Source organism: Myotis daubentonii, chromosome 20, assembly GCF_963259705.1.
Source record: "Myotis daubentonii chromosome 20, mMyoDau2.1, whole genome shotgun sequence".
Classification (NCBI taxonomy): Eukaryota; Metazoa; Chordata; class Mammalia; order Chiroptera; family Vespertilionidae; genus Myotis; species Myotis daubentonii.
The window spans coordinates 15,551,235-15,565,667 of record NC_081859.1 but is presented as its reverse complement, the minus strand read 5'-3'; the positions used below and the strand labels follow the sequence as shown (position 1 = coordinate 15,565,667).

Genomic DNA, 14,433 nt, shown 5'->3' with positions numbered 1-14,433 from the left:
GGGTCCTGCAAGGCCCCTCTGAAGACTGTCCTCTCAGAACCCAGCACCATGTTGTGAAAAGTCCAGGTCATGTGCAGAGGCCAAGTGCAGAGGCCACAGGAAGAGGCCACGGGAAGGGGCCACGGCCAGGTGCTCCAGCCAACAGTCCCAGTGGAGTCAGCTGCCAGGTTATCCCAGTCCAGGCACGAGCCTGAGAATCACTTCGGAAGTGAGTGCTCTATCCCAGCCGTTCCAGCTGCCTCCACTGAGTCTTCGCAGCTGAGCCTCCAGACATAATGGAGCAAAGGAGAGCTGCCTCCGCTGCGCAGGCCATTCTCCAGGCCCACGAAACTTGTGATCATGACAAAATGGTTGGGCCACGCCAATGAATGTGGGGTCGTGTTTTACATCGTCCAGAACAGTAACTGGGACACTTACGCCGCACACCGGCTTCAGATGTCCCAGCGACTCCACATCGCCACCAGGACCAAGTCCCAATTCCTGTGCCCTTCATTCCGAGGTTCCTGCCCATCTCCTGCCCCGCTCATATGAGCCTGGTCCAGCCACACTGCAATTCCTGGGATGTTCCTACCCTGCTAGGCCTCCATGCCTTTCTTTGTACATGCTGGTGCTCTGCCTCGATCTCCTTCTGACCCCCAGTAATTAAGTGATTCATCTGGGAAATTGGGGGATGTGAATCCACTTCCTCCTCTGAAACCCTTTCTTCCAGGAACAATCGAGTTTGCGTGGCTCTAAAACAGTCCAGGTTCTCTGTGGAAGAATATTTTAAAATTTAAGGATATATTCTAGGTCTCTGCGCAGTTATGTGGATCTGGAGCCAGATTGCCTGCATTCAGATCCCAGCTCTATCACTTACTAGTGGGCAACTTTGTGCAAGTTCCTTAACTTCTCTGGGCTCCATTTTCCCATCTGTGAAATGGGTAACATATAATACTTCATAGAGTTGTGGTCAGGATTAAATGAGTTAAAATGTGTAAAGTGCTTAGAATGGTGTCTACAGGGAGTGCTTGGATAAAGAAGTGTTTGTTTAAAAGAAAATAAATCTCAATTATTAAAAAAATTAATATCCAACCAGAGAGAATTATGGAGAGAGGCAAAGGATCATGTAAACACATAATTGCTTAAATCTGTGTGGCACACTCTCCTATATAATATCCTATATAATAAAAGGCTAATATGCAAATCGACTAAAGGGTGGAAAGACCGGTTGCTATGACATGCACTGACCACCAGGGGGCAGACGCTCAATGCAGGAACTGCCCCCTGGTGGTCAGTGGGAGCGCCGCTCAGCCAGAAGCCTGGCTCACAGCTGGTGAGTGCAGTGGTGGTGGCAGGAGCCTCTCCCGCCTCTGAGGCAGTGCTAAGGAGCAGCGAGCAGGCGGCAGTAAGGAGTGAGGGCTCCCGACTGTGAGAGGGATGTCTGACTGTCAGCTTAGGCCCACTCCCCGTGGAAATCCAGGTGGAAATGCCCTGAGGGGTCCTGGACTGCGAGAGGGTGCAGGCCGGGCTAAAGAATCCTTCCCTACCCCCCCCCCCCCCCCGTGCACACATTTCGTGCACCAGGCCTCTAGTCTTTAATAAAAGTAGCTTGGTCTTAAAAAATAAAGTAAGTCTCCAGCAAGTAGCTAACTCTGGTCAGCGCTCAAGTCTCATTCAGTATCACCTTCTTTGGGAGGCCAACCACTGGAGCTGGCTTCAGACAGGCTCCTGGTTCCTCAGCACCTCAGCTCCCGCAGTTACACCGGCCACTGTCTATCACCCGATCCTTGGGGTGTTAATGCCCCTCCCCTATGACAACCTCCACGGCAGAGAGAGGCTTTTCTGCCCCCCACAGATAAGTCATCCGAGGCCTTCGATAAATGTCTATTAAACTGAGGCTTGCTTTGATTTCATAATCCCAGTAACACCAGCCCAGAAAAGGCTAGATGAGTTCCCCTAAGTGATACAGGGACTGAATAGAGACTGAAGCTTTTAGTCTTGTTCTCCGCTGACTGCCAGGCTTAAGCTGGTTACTGTGTGTGTGTGTGTGCATGTGCGTGTGCGTGTGTGTGTGTGTGTGTGTGTGTGTGTCCACCAGTATCACCACTAGCCCCTGCTGGCCGACTGCTTTTAACATTATTTTAATCAGATAGCAGTAGAATAACCCAGGTCTTTGGGCGCCTCCCTCTGAGCCCTGCCCTGTGTTACTCCTGGAGAAGGAGGGTTCCTGGGAAGTGGATTTGCTTCCTTCCAGTTCTCCCCACGATGTGCTGAACTTCTGGAAACTTCTCATGCATTGAACCCCGAAGGCAAGAAGCGTTGCTCTCATCCTGAAAGTTCCCTTTTTCCAGGTGTGGCGGTGAGGGCGGCAGGACTCAGAAAATGTAATTCCAAGCACAGACGGCCTGTTCCTCCTGCTTCTATCCACTGCCGCATCCTCAACGCCAGACGGCGCTGTGTGCTCGCTGGCTTCCTAACCACCCCGTCGAGCACACACGGGCCTGCTTTTCCTCCAGGGCAGTTCCGGGGATGGTACCCAGCACCCCCACCCCCACCCCCGCCAGCGCATTTCTTTCCGCTTTTTGCGTGTGTGGGGGAGGGTCCCCCCTTTTTTTATAATCCTCACCCGAGGACATGCTTAGAGGGAGAGAGAAGGGAGAGAGAGAGACAGAGACAGGGAGTTAGAGAAACAGACCGGCGGCCTTCCCTACGCTCCCATTCCAGGTCCAACCCGCCACCCAGGAATTTGCCTTCACTGGGAGGCGAACAGCAACCCTGGGGCGCACGGACGGCGCTCAACCAGCTGAGCCGGGCGGGCAGAGGGCGCGCCGAATCCGCCTGCCTAGAGGTCGCCTTTTCTCCGGGAGACAAATCCGTTCAATCAGAATGACCTGAAGGCCTACTAGGCACCAGGCTCCCTAGGTTCCTCGCCTCCGTCTCCCTGACGTGCAAGGCCGCCTCCTCCAGATCCAAGGACTCCCGCTCAGGCTTCCCCGGCCCCGCCCGCCGAGAACACGCGGCCGGTGCTCAGCGTCCCCGCGGAGGCTCCCGCCGAGTCCCTGTCTGGGGCGGGCGAGGTCTGCCCGTCCTCCCGTCCTGGACACCAGCCCCTCCGCGCTCCTCCACCACTTCTTCCCTTCGCCCTGATCTGCAGGTGGCGGTTTTGGGGGCGTGGGGAGGGGGCGGGGAGGAGGGCGGGGAAGGGGCCGGCGGGGTGGGGCGTCGGAGCGCTGTCACCGAGTCACGCCGCCCTGCCCGCCCGCGGCCGGGGAGCGGGAGCTCGCGGAGCGCGCAGAGGGCGGCGCGTGCGGGAGCGGCGTGCGGGTCCTGCCAGCCGCGGGCGCCGGAGCCGCTGGCCCCCGGAGCTCGGCGCGGAGCCGCCCTCGGAGCCGGCGCCCCAGCCCCCCGAGCGCGCGCCATGGAGCCTTCGCACAAAGACGCCGAGACGGCGGCGGCGGCGGCGGACCCCCGGGCGGCCGCGGCCAGCGGGGTGGTGGTGCAGGTCCGCGAGAAGAAGGGCCCGCTGCGCGCGGCCATCCCCTACATGCCCTTCCCGGTGGCCGTCATCTGCCTCTTCCTCAACACCTTCGTGCCGGGGCTGGGTAAGGCGGGGCGCGGGGGAGGGGGGCGGGGGGGACGCGGGGGGCCGGTGCGCCCCCGGCCGGTGGAGGCGCTTGGAGAGGCGCCTGGAGGGCGCGGCGCCCCCGGCCCGCCTCTCACCTTCTCCCGCCCGTGAACGAGGTTGTCCGGCCCGAAGAGCCGCAAACTTTGCCGGGATGTTGGAGCCCGCGGGCGGCGCCCCAACCCCCCCTCCAGGCGCCCCGAAACCCTGCCCCTGCTCTCGCCGCGCAGCCCTTTCTCCGAGGGGCCTGGGACCGGCCGGAGGAGCGCTGGCGGCCACGCGTGGCGGCGCCCACGTCCCGGGTGTCCGGGGAGTCGGAGGAGCCGGGAGAAGGCGGCCGCGGGCTCAGGAGGGGGCGGCCGTGGGGGGGGGCGCTCGTGACCAGACACCCCCTCACCTGCCTTCGGAGACGCGATTCCGCCAGCAGCCCCGCGGGGTGCCGAGGGGACGGGATGGTTAGTTCGGATACCTGTGGGCTTGTGTGTTTTTAAAGATTTCTAAAACTTGATTTTGAGAGAGACAGAAAGGGAGGGGGAGAGGGAAACATGGGCTGCTTCCTGCACGCCCCCCAGGAGCTGAGCCTCCCACCGGCAACCGGGCATGTGCCCGGACCTCGGACCTGGAACCAAACCCCAGCCCTCCAGGTGCGCAGGACGGGCCCAACCCACTGTGCAACACCGGCCGGACGGGCACCTGCGGGACGGGGTCCCGCGTGGCGGGAGGTGACCCCAGCTCCCTCCACCTGTTCCCCTGAACGTGGAGAGCGCGCCCGTGCAGTTCTGTGTTGCAGCCTGGCGTCTGGAGGGACCCTGGTGCCCCCCCCCCCTCCCCCGCACCCTGCCCGGCTTTCCAAATTTTAAAAGCGGAGCCCATCGCAGGGACAGGGGTGCGGCGGGTGCGTCCGGGAGGGGAGAGCTTTCCCCAGCACCCCTCTTTACCCCGCTTCTCCGTCTGCACGCCCCCCCCCCCCAGCTGGCCTGCTGGGCGCCCGCTGTCCCTCCTGCAAGGGGCGCCCTCCCCACTCCCGCGCGGGACCGAGGGCACCGCTCCGCCCGCGTCAGGGCAGCCCACCCTGGCCGCCAGCCCGGTGCCCGCGTCCGGCTCCCAGGAACCGAGAACCGAGGTCCGTTCAGCTCAGGCGTTTTCTGTTCCCCTCGGCCTTTCCCGCGGCCTCGCTCTTGGCGGCTTAGCGGGGCCTCGGCGGCGCCGGGAGAGGGTCGCACCCACCCGCGCAGGACCGGCCGCTTCCCCCTGCGGGTCCCTCCGCCCGCGGGGCCGGGGCCGGGGCCGGGCAGCACCTCCGCGGGAGCAGGTGAGGCGGCCGGTGGTCGCAGCGGCGCCCCCTCCCGGTGCCTCTCCCGCCGCCGGGCGCGGGCTGCGGGCTACGTTTGCGGGGCTCGTGCCGGCGCGGGGCTGGGGTCCGCGGGCGCAGGAACCACCTGCGGGAGTGCGAGCACCGCCGCCTCCCTGCCGCGTGACCATCACCGGCAGGACTGCCCCCGGTCCACTCAGTGTTTTTAAAAAGTGGAGTCAGTGCCACCCGCTGGTCCTTGGAGGAAACAAAGGATCTGGCGCCGGGCGGGGGCGCCGCACCAGGCCCGGCGGAGCGAGGGGGCCGGCAGCTGCCACCCCACCCCCGTTAGGGACCCATGTCCCCTCTATGCACTTCCCTTTGTTAGGGCAGAGTCCTGTGGGATTCTTGTAAGAAACCTTCTGAGAAAGTAAGGGAACTGCAAAGTAGTGGAACAGGTGAGTCCCGGGCACAGATTCCCGAATTTCAGTGCGCGAATCCCGCGTGTTTCCTTTAGTCCCTGTGGAGCTGACGGTGCACAGCCCGTGTCCCCCCGCCCCCACCCACCACCCCGCCCCCCCCCCCAAGGGGTGGCGATCCTGGCAGGGTCTCATCTGCGAATCAGAGGTGCGTCTCCGGGTTGCGGGGAGGGCGGCGTGAGGTTACCTAGGGCGCAGGGGCTGGCGCATGGGGAGAGCCCTGGAGGTGGAGGCCCCTCCTGCTCTGGGCCCTGCTGCAGAGCTGACCCCGGTTCCATCCCCGGGTGTGTGTGTGGAGGGGGGGGGGGGCCTTTCCGGACCTTTCTTCTGAGCACTTGATCTCTCTGCTCCCCTCCACCTGTGACACACCAGCCCAGGCAAAGGCAGGCGCCTGCCTCCCTCACATTTCCCGGGTCCTCCTGGCCCATCTGAAGCTCCGGTGAAAACAGAACGTTCATGTCTGGCTCTTCCCTTTGCGGAAATGCAGCTCATTTCAATCCGTTCACACATTCATCCCACGAGCACAGGACGTCCGCCCCAGGCCGGGCACTGGGGATGTGATGGCGAACAAACCAGCCAAGATAGCATAGATCATCGGAGCAGCTGATGCGAACTGTGCTTAAACTCGATGAGTGCCCGATGGCAGAGCAGCAGTGTGGGAGCAGCGTTAGAGTGAGGAGACCCATCACCGCCCAGGCTCTCCCACCCTCACTGTGGGCCCGCTCTCTGAGAACTGGGCAGACCCTTGGCCCAGAGGTCATCTTCCTGGAAGTTTCCTTCCCTACAGTCTTCTCCTCATTTGCAAGTCGGACAAGAGTGCCAGTGTTGGGGTGAATGAAGGCGCGTGTTCTCTCTGATGTAGGCGTCGTAGGTCCATGGAGGACCTGCCTTGGAGAGGCACAGTCTTCACAGTTCCCGGGTGACTTCTTCTTTATTATTTTTTTATTTTTAAAATACATATTTTTATTGATTTCAGAGAGGAAGGGAGAGGGAGAGAGAGAGAGATAGAAACATCAGTGATGAGAGAGAATCATTGACCGGCTGCCTCCTGCACACCCCCTAATGGGGATCGAGCCCGCAACCAGGGCATGTGCCTTGACCAGGAATCAAACCATAGGTGGATGCTCAACCACTGAGCCACACCGGCTGGGCCCCTGGTGACTTCTTGACCCAAGCAATAGTGCTGTTGGGATAACACTCCGGCCAATAAGAGGGACGTTTCCTCTCCTGGGGAGTGGACAGGGAGCAGAAGTGATTTATGGTCTTTCTGACAGACTCCTCATTGGAACAATAAAAAGGAATTTAAAATATGGATGATGAAGCCTGGCCAGGTGGTTCAGTTGGTTGGACCGTCATCCCGTACACCAAAAAGTTGCGGATTCTATTCCTGGGCAGGGTGCATACCAAGGTTGCAGGTTTGATCCCTGGCGGGGGCGTGTGAGGGAGGCAACCTATCAGTGTTTCTCTCTCTCTCTCTCTCTCTCTCTCTCTCTCTCGCTAAAATTCAGTGGAAACATATCCTCTGTTAAGGATTAAAAAAAAAAAGCATGGCAAAGAGAGTGACCCAGTCCTATTCAGTGACACCCCACTAATAAAGACCAGTGCCTGTACCTGCATAGTCCAGCAAGTAGGGCAGTTATAAGGATATACGCAATCCTCATACATGTAGGGAAGTTCATTGTTATGGCCCTAAATAGCCAGAGAGTGTGTCTATTGCTCAGGGGTAAAATTACACTTTCATATTTTACAGTTATATCTTGATTGACTTGGTGAAGTGAAAATGTTGGTAACTCCGATAGTGGGAGGGCAAGTGGGACAGAAGGGAGCTTCCACTGACTGTCAGCCCTTCTGTCAGACTAAGGTTGGCCATTAGTCTCCTGCGGAATATTCATAAATACTCAATCTACCCCGGACATATTGCCTACTCTCTGAACTCAGCTGAAGTCTTGCTTCCCCTGTAAGAGCATCCCGGCTGGTTCACTCTAGCTTCTCTCTGGGCCTAAGGCTCTAACTGATATTTATTAGGTTCTACCTGAGGCATCTTTTCCATTGTTGACTTTTTATTACTCTTTCAGGAGTTTATTCTTTGTCTAGATGTAAGTTCCTTGAGAGCAGCAACCATTTTAAATTTCTCCTTGATGTAGCATGTTTTGTGTGAATATTTATTAACTAGAATTATACTCCAGGAGTAGATATTAGCTTAATTTTTAAAAAATATATATATTTTATTGATTTTTTACAGAGAGGAAAAGAGAGGGATAGAGAGTTAGAAACATCGATGAGAGAGATGCATCACTCAACTGCTTCCTGCACACCTCCCACTGGGGATGTGCCCACAACCAAGGTACATGCCCTTGGCCGGAATCGAATCTGGGACCTTTCAGTCTGCAGGCCGATGCTCTATCCATTGAGCCAAACCGGTTAGGGCGATATTAGCTTAATTTTATAGAAGCGAGGCAGGCCAGCACCTGGAAGTTTATATCCTACTCAGCCTTTTTTTGTTTGTTTTGTTAATCCACATGAGGGTATTTCTCCTTTGCTTTTTTAGAGAGAGGGAAAGGGAGGAGGAGAGACAGAGAGAGAGAAACATCAGTCTGAGAGAGACACATCGACTGGTAGCCTTTCACATGGGCCTTGACCGGGGACGGGGAGTGAACCCGCCACCCAGGTACCTGCCCTTGATTGGGAGTCCAAACAGAGACCCTTCGGTGTGTAGGCCGACACCCTAACCACTGAGCCACACCAGCCAGGGCTCAGCCTTTTAAAGGCAGTTATTTGAGGATGTATTTTAGAAAACAACAGTGTCAACCAAGAAGAAAGATAAGAGATTCAGGAATAATGTATCGAATTCATGGCAGCCCTGAAAGGCCACCTCAGGATGAAATTGTCCCCAGGTCTGGCGAGCAGTCTGTCTTACTAGAGTAGGAGGATGGAGGCACCAGGAAAGTGGTCTCTGAGGATGGGGGTTGCGGGGGGGTGGGGGGGACCTTCCACAGAGTAGAATGGGGGTACTGCAAGGAATTAATGTGGTGATAGAACACACACAGCAGGAAGTAAGCAAGGAAAACAGGCGATTGGTCACTGCCGGAAAGTCAGAACGTTATGCTAAAGGACGTTTCTGTTAGGGTCCCCAAACGAAGGCGCCTGCCCAATGAGAGTGGGGGTCAGCAGGCCTCGAGAAGGACGGAAAGGTTCCAAACAGTAAAGGGAAGATTTGGAAGCGATTAGGGACCCGGGGAAGACGGCACAGGTTTCTTCCAACTGTGAAAGGGGGGCAACCAACACCTTCTGGAAAACCCAGACATTTTTATGAGAGGCATAGCTCCCATAGGCAGCGAGTAAAAACGTGGCCTGGTTTTGAGCAAGTGGTGGAGAGTGAGAACGGCTCCCTTAGGTGCGCAGGGCCTGTCCCTGGCCCAGTGGAGCCCAAGATGGGCTCTTCGTTCTCTCTGACTCCGCAGCAAAGAGTATTTGCTTCGTCAGACGATGTAAAGGCTGCTCAGTGGTCTCCAGCTTCTAACACCCAACGCAGACAAAGCACCGGAGACTAAAATAGCTAGAAAGGAGGACGGAAAGGCTTTCCACCTGGACAATAAAAATGAAAAGCACAGCTGGTAGTTGGCAGATAGGCAAGACAAGGGAAGGGCAACTGTGATAGATTAGATTATTGCTCCCAATTATTCACTGTCCTCCCCTGGCTTGCCGCGCCCCCTGTGGGAGGGGAAGCCTTCCTTCCCTGCCCATTGGTGTCAGGCTTGGACATGTGACTTGCTTTGGCCAATGGAATGTAAGTGGAAATGACATAAGCTATGTCGGATTGGACACCTCAAGAGGCATTGTGAGCTTCTGCCTGCCTTCTTTCCCCCTCTCTCATGAGAGCGGCAGGTCTCAGGTGGGGGCTGCTCTTCAACCTGCTTTCCAGAATCAAGAGGAAATCAGAGGCAGGGCAGGGCATGGCATGTGAATGGGAAATAAGCCCGAGTCGCTAAGGTTTTTTGTTGTTTACAGTGTTGTTATTGTCCTAGCACACCCATCAGAGCTGACTGACATGTACGGGGGCAAGTAGGGGTGTGAATACCTTCCTCATATAAAGTGGGGGATCAAGAGATCCTGTCTGTAATCAACAGATTAAGAAATAAAGATTACCAAGGTAATCAATAGATGAACTGCAATAGTGATATGTTGGGACAATAACAATGTACTGGGTCATGCTGGGAGAAGAGTAGAACCAAGATGGGGGTGATGTAAGTGGCTAACTCTTATGCATCATAAGATTTTTCTCTAATAACTCATTCCCGGAACCACACACATTTGCTGAACTCCCCCCCATCTTTTAAAAATAGCCTCTGTTGATCCTACACCCACTCTGGCCACTGCCCTTCTCCTCCCCCCTTTATAGCTGAGTGCCCTGAACCTGGGTTTGCTGTCACCAGTCCCTTGAACCTTGCCTCCGCCTCTCACCTAAATGCTCCATCAGGATCACCAAGCGCGTCTGGGCTGCTGACTGCCCCAGTGGTCAGTTCTCTGTCTTCATCTTCCTGGACCTCTCAGCAGCAGTGGCCATAATTCTCGCTTCCTCCTCCCCGAAATGCTGCCTTCAGGTGGCTTCTGAGACACCACCCTCTCCTGCTTTTCCTTACGCCTCGTGTATCCTTTGCTCAGCTCATCAACCTCTAAACCTGGGAGTCCCCCAGGGCACTTGCTCTTGCTCTTCACTTTGATCTTCATCTCTTTTCCGCCTACACTCACCTCACTCCCTTGATGCTCCGGCTCAGTCTCCTGGCTTGAAATTGCATCCTTATGACGAAGACTCCCATGTCCACATCTGTAGCTTGGGCCCCTCCCTTGAGCTCCAGTGTTATATTCAACCGACTTCTCAGCATCTCCCCTTGGGAACCAAAAGACACCTTGGAGTTAACTTATCCAACACCAAACTCCTGCTTTTCTTCCCGAACCTGCTTCCCCCCATCTTTCTCCATCACACAAAAGGCGTCTTCCAGAAGCTCAGGCCAAACACTGGGACTCATCCTGGACTCCTCTGTTCCTCATACCCCGTTGCCAGGAAATACTCTCGGCTCTACTTTCAAAATCTACTCAGTGTCCGACCACTTCTCAAGCCTCCAGTTTCTCCTGAATGATTTCAGTGGCCGCTTAATGGTCTCTTTGTCTTTACTGACCTCCCTCATAGTCTCTCAACACGACAACCAGGGTGACCTTTTTAAAACACAAGTGAGTCGGATCATGTCACTTTTGAGCTGGAAACCCTCCACTGGCTCCCATGTCCCCCAGAGTAAAAGCTCAGGTCCTTATCATGACCCACAAAGCCCTAGGCCGGAACTTTCCAGAAGAAATATAACACGAGCCACAGATGTAGTCTAAAATTTTCTAGCACTTATATTATAAAAAGTAAAAAGAAACAGGTAAAATGAACTTTAACAGTATATGGGTTGGGCAAAAGTAGGTTTACAGTTGTATAGGGTGTCCCAAAATTCACGCAAGATTTGAATTTTGCGTGAGCATTAACAACAACAACAAAAAATAAAAGCCTAATTTTACTTGGTTTATTGAATCAGATTCTAATATCTGTTGCCCTTTGATTTCAATCCCTTCAATTTGACAAGCATCACCAAGTACCAGTTATGGCCCAGGAGCAGGGACAATGAAGACCACGGCTTTGCGTCTGTGCCAGCAAAGCCGTGGAGGCCATTTACCCGATGTGCTATTCCATACATAACACTATACTGTATACTTTATGAAATCAATTAAAAATTTACAATTTTTAATTATAAACATGTGTTTTCTATCAAAATACTTCTTGCGTGAATTTTGGGACACCCTATACAAGTAAATAAATACTAATATAAGCATAAACTCTGTTTTACGTCCTGGCAGGGCTGGTTTCTCCTGAGGGCTCTTGCCTTGGCATGTATACGGCTGTCTTCTCTCTGTTTGTCTGTGTCCTAATCTCCAGTTCTAATAAGGACACCAGTCATGCTGGGTCAGGGCCTATGCATTTAAACTCATTCACCCCTTAAAGGCCTTACTTCCTGGGGGTTAGTGACCCTCCACAGCATGTCCCTCAGCAGACGTGCGCTTGCTCCTGCGGCGGGCCAGGCCTGGCTCCAGCTGAGACCACGTCACGGAAGGCACAGTCCCGCCTCACACGGTCCCGCCTCACACGGTCCTGCTGCAGGGAGCTGACCTTCTGTGGGAAGGTGGGTTGTGCTAAGTGCAGACAGCGGTGTGTGTTCTGTGGAGGGAAGGAGAACATGGCTGCTGGGCCCATCTCAGGTTCACGGGGGAGAGAGCACGGCTTCCGGGGGAATGAGCAACAGCTGTCCAGAGTGACCCCGAGGGCACCCAGCTAAGTGACATTTCCAGTTCTGTGTCACATTCATGAAGCCACAAGCGTCATGGAAAGTAGGGAGGCCCGGCCAGCGTGGCTCAGTGGCTGAGCATTGACCCATGAACCAAGAGGTCGCAGGTTTGATTCCCGGTCAGGGCATATGCCCAGGTTGTGGGCTTGATCCCCAGCAGGGGGCGTGCAGGAGGCAGCCGATCAATGTTGGTATTTTTCTCTCATTGATGTTTCTATCTCTCTCTCGTCTTCTCTCAAAATCAATAAAAACATTTAAAAAAAGAAAGAAAGTGGGGTGAACCTCAGAGCTAGTTCTGGTTCTTCAGTAGCATCGAACCTTGGGCAGGTCACTTAACTTCTCCGGGTCAAAATGGAACCAGTAATCCCTGCTCAGCCACCTCACAAGAGCATTATGTTCTGTTCATGGTAATGCCCTGCGTGGTCGGGAAGGGTTATCACTACTGATGAACATCAGCAAAATTTCCTTTGTCCCGAGATCATTTCTGGGATTTTCCTCAGAGTGGCATCTGGGCTGGGCAGGGACCAAAAGGCACTTCTGCCTTTTCCAGCATCCTGGTCCCCGGCCACGCCCAGAGCCGAGACGGGGCATTCCTGGGCCCGACCAAAGTTCACATGCCTGGCACGCTGAGGGTGAGGGGGGCGAGCAGGCTCTCCGGGACTTGGTTTACCACACCCAGTGGGAGGTTTGCCATCCTACTCCCCAAACCCTGGGCCTGAGGCCTCTATCCCTGTGTAGGAGGCTGTGGGAGCATCAGACTGGTGAATGAGTGTGTGTGTGTGTGTGTGTGTGTGTGTGCATGTGTACACATGTGCATGCACACACACAAATGTCCCTATAGGATTTACCTCTTAGTTATTTCACTATGAAAATTAGAGGACTGCCTGGCTGGTGTGGTTCAGTGGTTGAGTGTAGACCTATGAACCGGGAGGTCATGGTTTAATTTTCGGTCAGGGCACATGCCCGGGTTGCGGGATCAATCCTTAGTGTGGAGTGTAAGAGGCAGCTGATTCTCTCTCATCATTGATGTTTCTCTCCCTCTCCCATATTCCTCTCTCTGAAATCAGTAGAAAGTTAGAGGACTGTTCTCAGGTTCCTGTTTGAACAGCCCAGCCTCACAAGACCAGGGAAGAGTTGTTGCAACTTGGGGGTTTACAGTCTTGAGGCCCCATCACCGGGGCAGGGGGGCCGGTCGTGGGAGGATGTGTGTCGTGGGCAGGAGTGTCCTCAGCATGGAGCTTCCCGGGGAGAGCCGGGTGTGGGTCGCAGTGGCTCCGCTGAGCACATGCTCTCCAAGCCGTGTTCCTTAGGAAGGACGTTTCTAGAGAAAACCTGAGGTAGCAGTGAGGGACAGTGTCTTCCTAACCAAAAGGCACAGCACAGGAGTAAATGATGCAGTCCCAGTAAGTAAGGTCTTAAGTTCCATCGAAGGAGTCATTTTTTTAAAAATTAAATCTTTATTGTTCAGATTATTACATTTGTTCCTCTTTTTATTTCCCCCCATACCTCCCCTCCTCCCAGCTCCCGCCCCACCCTCCGCCCTCACTCCCCACCCACTGTCCTCATCCATAGGTGCACGATTTTTGTCCAGTCTCTTTCCGCATCTCCCACACCCCTTTCCCCCCCAAGAATAGTCAGTCCATTCCCTTTCTATGTCCCTGATTCTATTATGATCACCAGATTATTTATTCACTTGATTCTTAGATTCACTTGTTGATAGATGCATATTTGTTGTTCATAATTTGTATCTTTACCTTTTTCTTCCTCTTCCTCTTCTTAAAGGATACCTTTCAGCATTTCATATAATACTGGTTTGGTGGTGATGAACTCCTTTAGCTTTTCCTTATCTGTGAAGCTCTTTATCTGACCTTCCGTTCTGAATGATAGCTTTGCTGGATAAAGTAATCTTGGTTGTAGGTTCTTGGTATTCATCACTTTGAATATTTCTTGCCATTCCCTTCTGGCCTGCAAAGTTTCTGTTGAGAAATCAGCTGACAGTCGTATGGGTACTCCCTTGTAGGTAACTGGGTTTCTTTCTCTTGCTGCTTTTAAGATTCTCTCTTTATCTTTTGCTCTTGGCATTTTAATTATGATGTGTCTTGGTGTGGTCCTCTTTGGATTCCTTTTGTTTGGGGTTCTCTGCGCTTCCTGGACCTGTAGGTCTATTTCTTTCACCAGGTAGGGGAAGTTTTCTGTCATTATTTCTTTAAATAGGTTTTCAATATCTTGGTCTCTCTCATCTTCTGGCACCCCTATTATTCTAATGTTGGTGCGCTTGAAGCTGTCCCAGAAGCTCCTTACACTATCTTCGTATTTTCGGATTCTTTTTTCATTTTGCTTTTCCAGTTGGGTGTTTTTTGCTTCTTTGCATTTCGAATCTTTGACTTGATTCTTGCGCTCCTCTGGTCTGCTGTTGGGTGTCTGTATAATATTCTTTATTTCAGTCAGTGTATGCTTAATTTCTAGTTGGTTCTTTATCATAACATCGAGGGTCTCATTAGATTTCTTGAGGATCTCACTACATTTATCGGCGGTCTCACCAGTCTTTTCAAGGGCCTTACTAAGTTTATCGGCAGCTTCTAGACAGTTCTTAAGAGACCTTAAAAGTGTGGTTCTGAACTCAATATCCTCCATTGACGGTTTTGTCCTGTTTCTTTGTCTCCGCATTTTTTATGCTTTCTTGGT

The 14,433-nt window shown here is 53.9% G+C and overlaps 1 protein-coding gene across 1 annotated transcript in view; it reads left to right on the top strand.

Annotated features, from left to right (window-relative positions):
* The first annotated feature begins 3,217 nt into the window (after positions 1 to 3,217).
* The window catches only part of STUM (stum, mechanosensory transduction mediator homolog), a 49,020-nt gene continuing 37,804 nt past the window's right edge, over positions 3,218 to 14,433 (top strand). Inside the window, exon 1 of the mRNA XM_059677298.1 lies at positions 3,218 to 3,581. Within this exon, the coding sequence (XP_059533281.1) occupies positions 3,398 to 3,581 (184 nt within the window). The 5' untranslated portion in view covers positions 3,218 to 3,397. The remainder of the gene's footprint in view (positions 3,582 to 14,433) is intronic.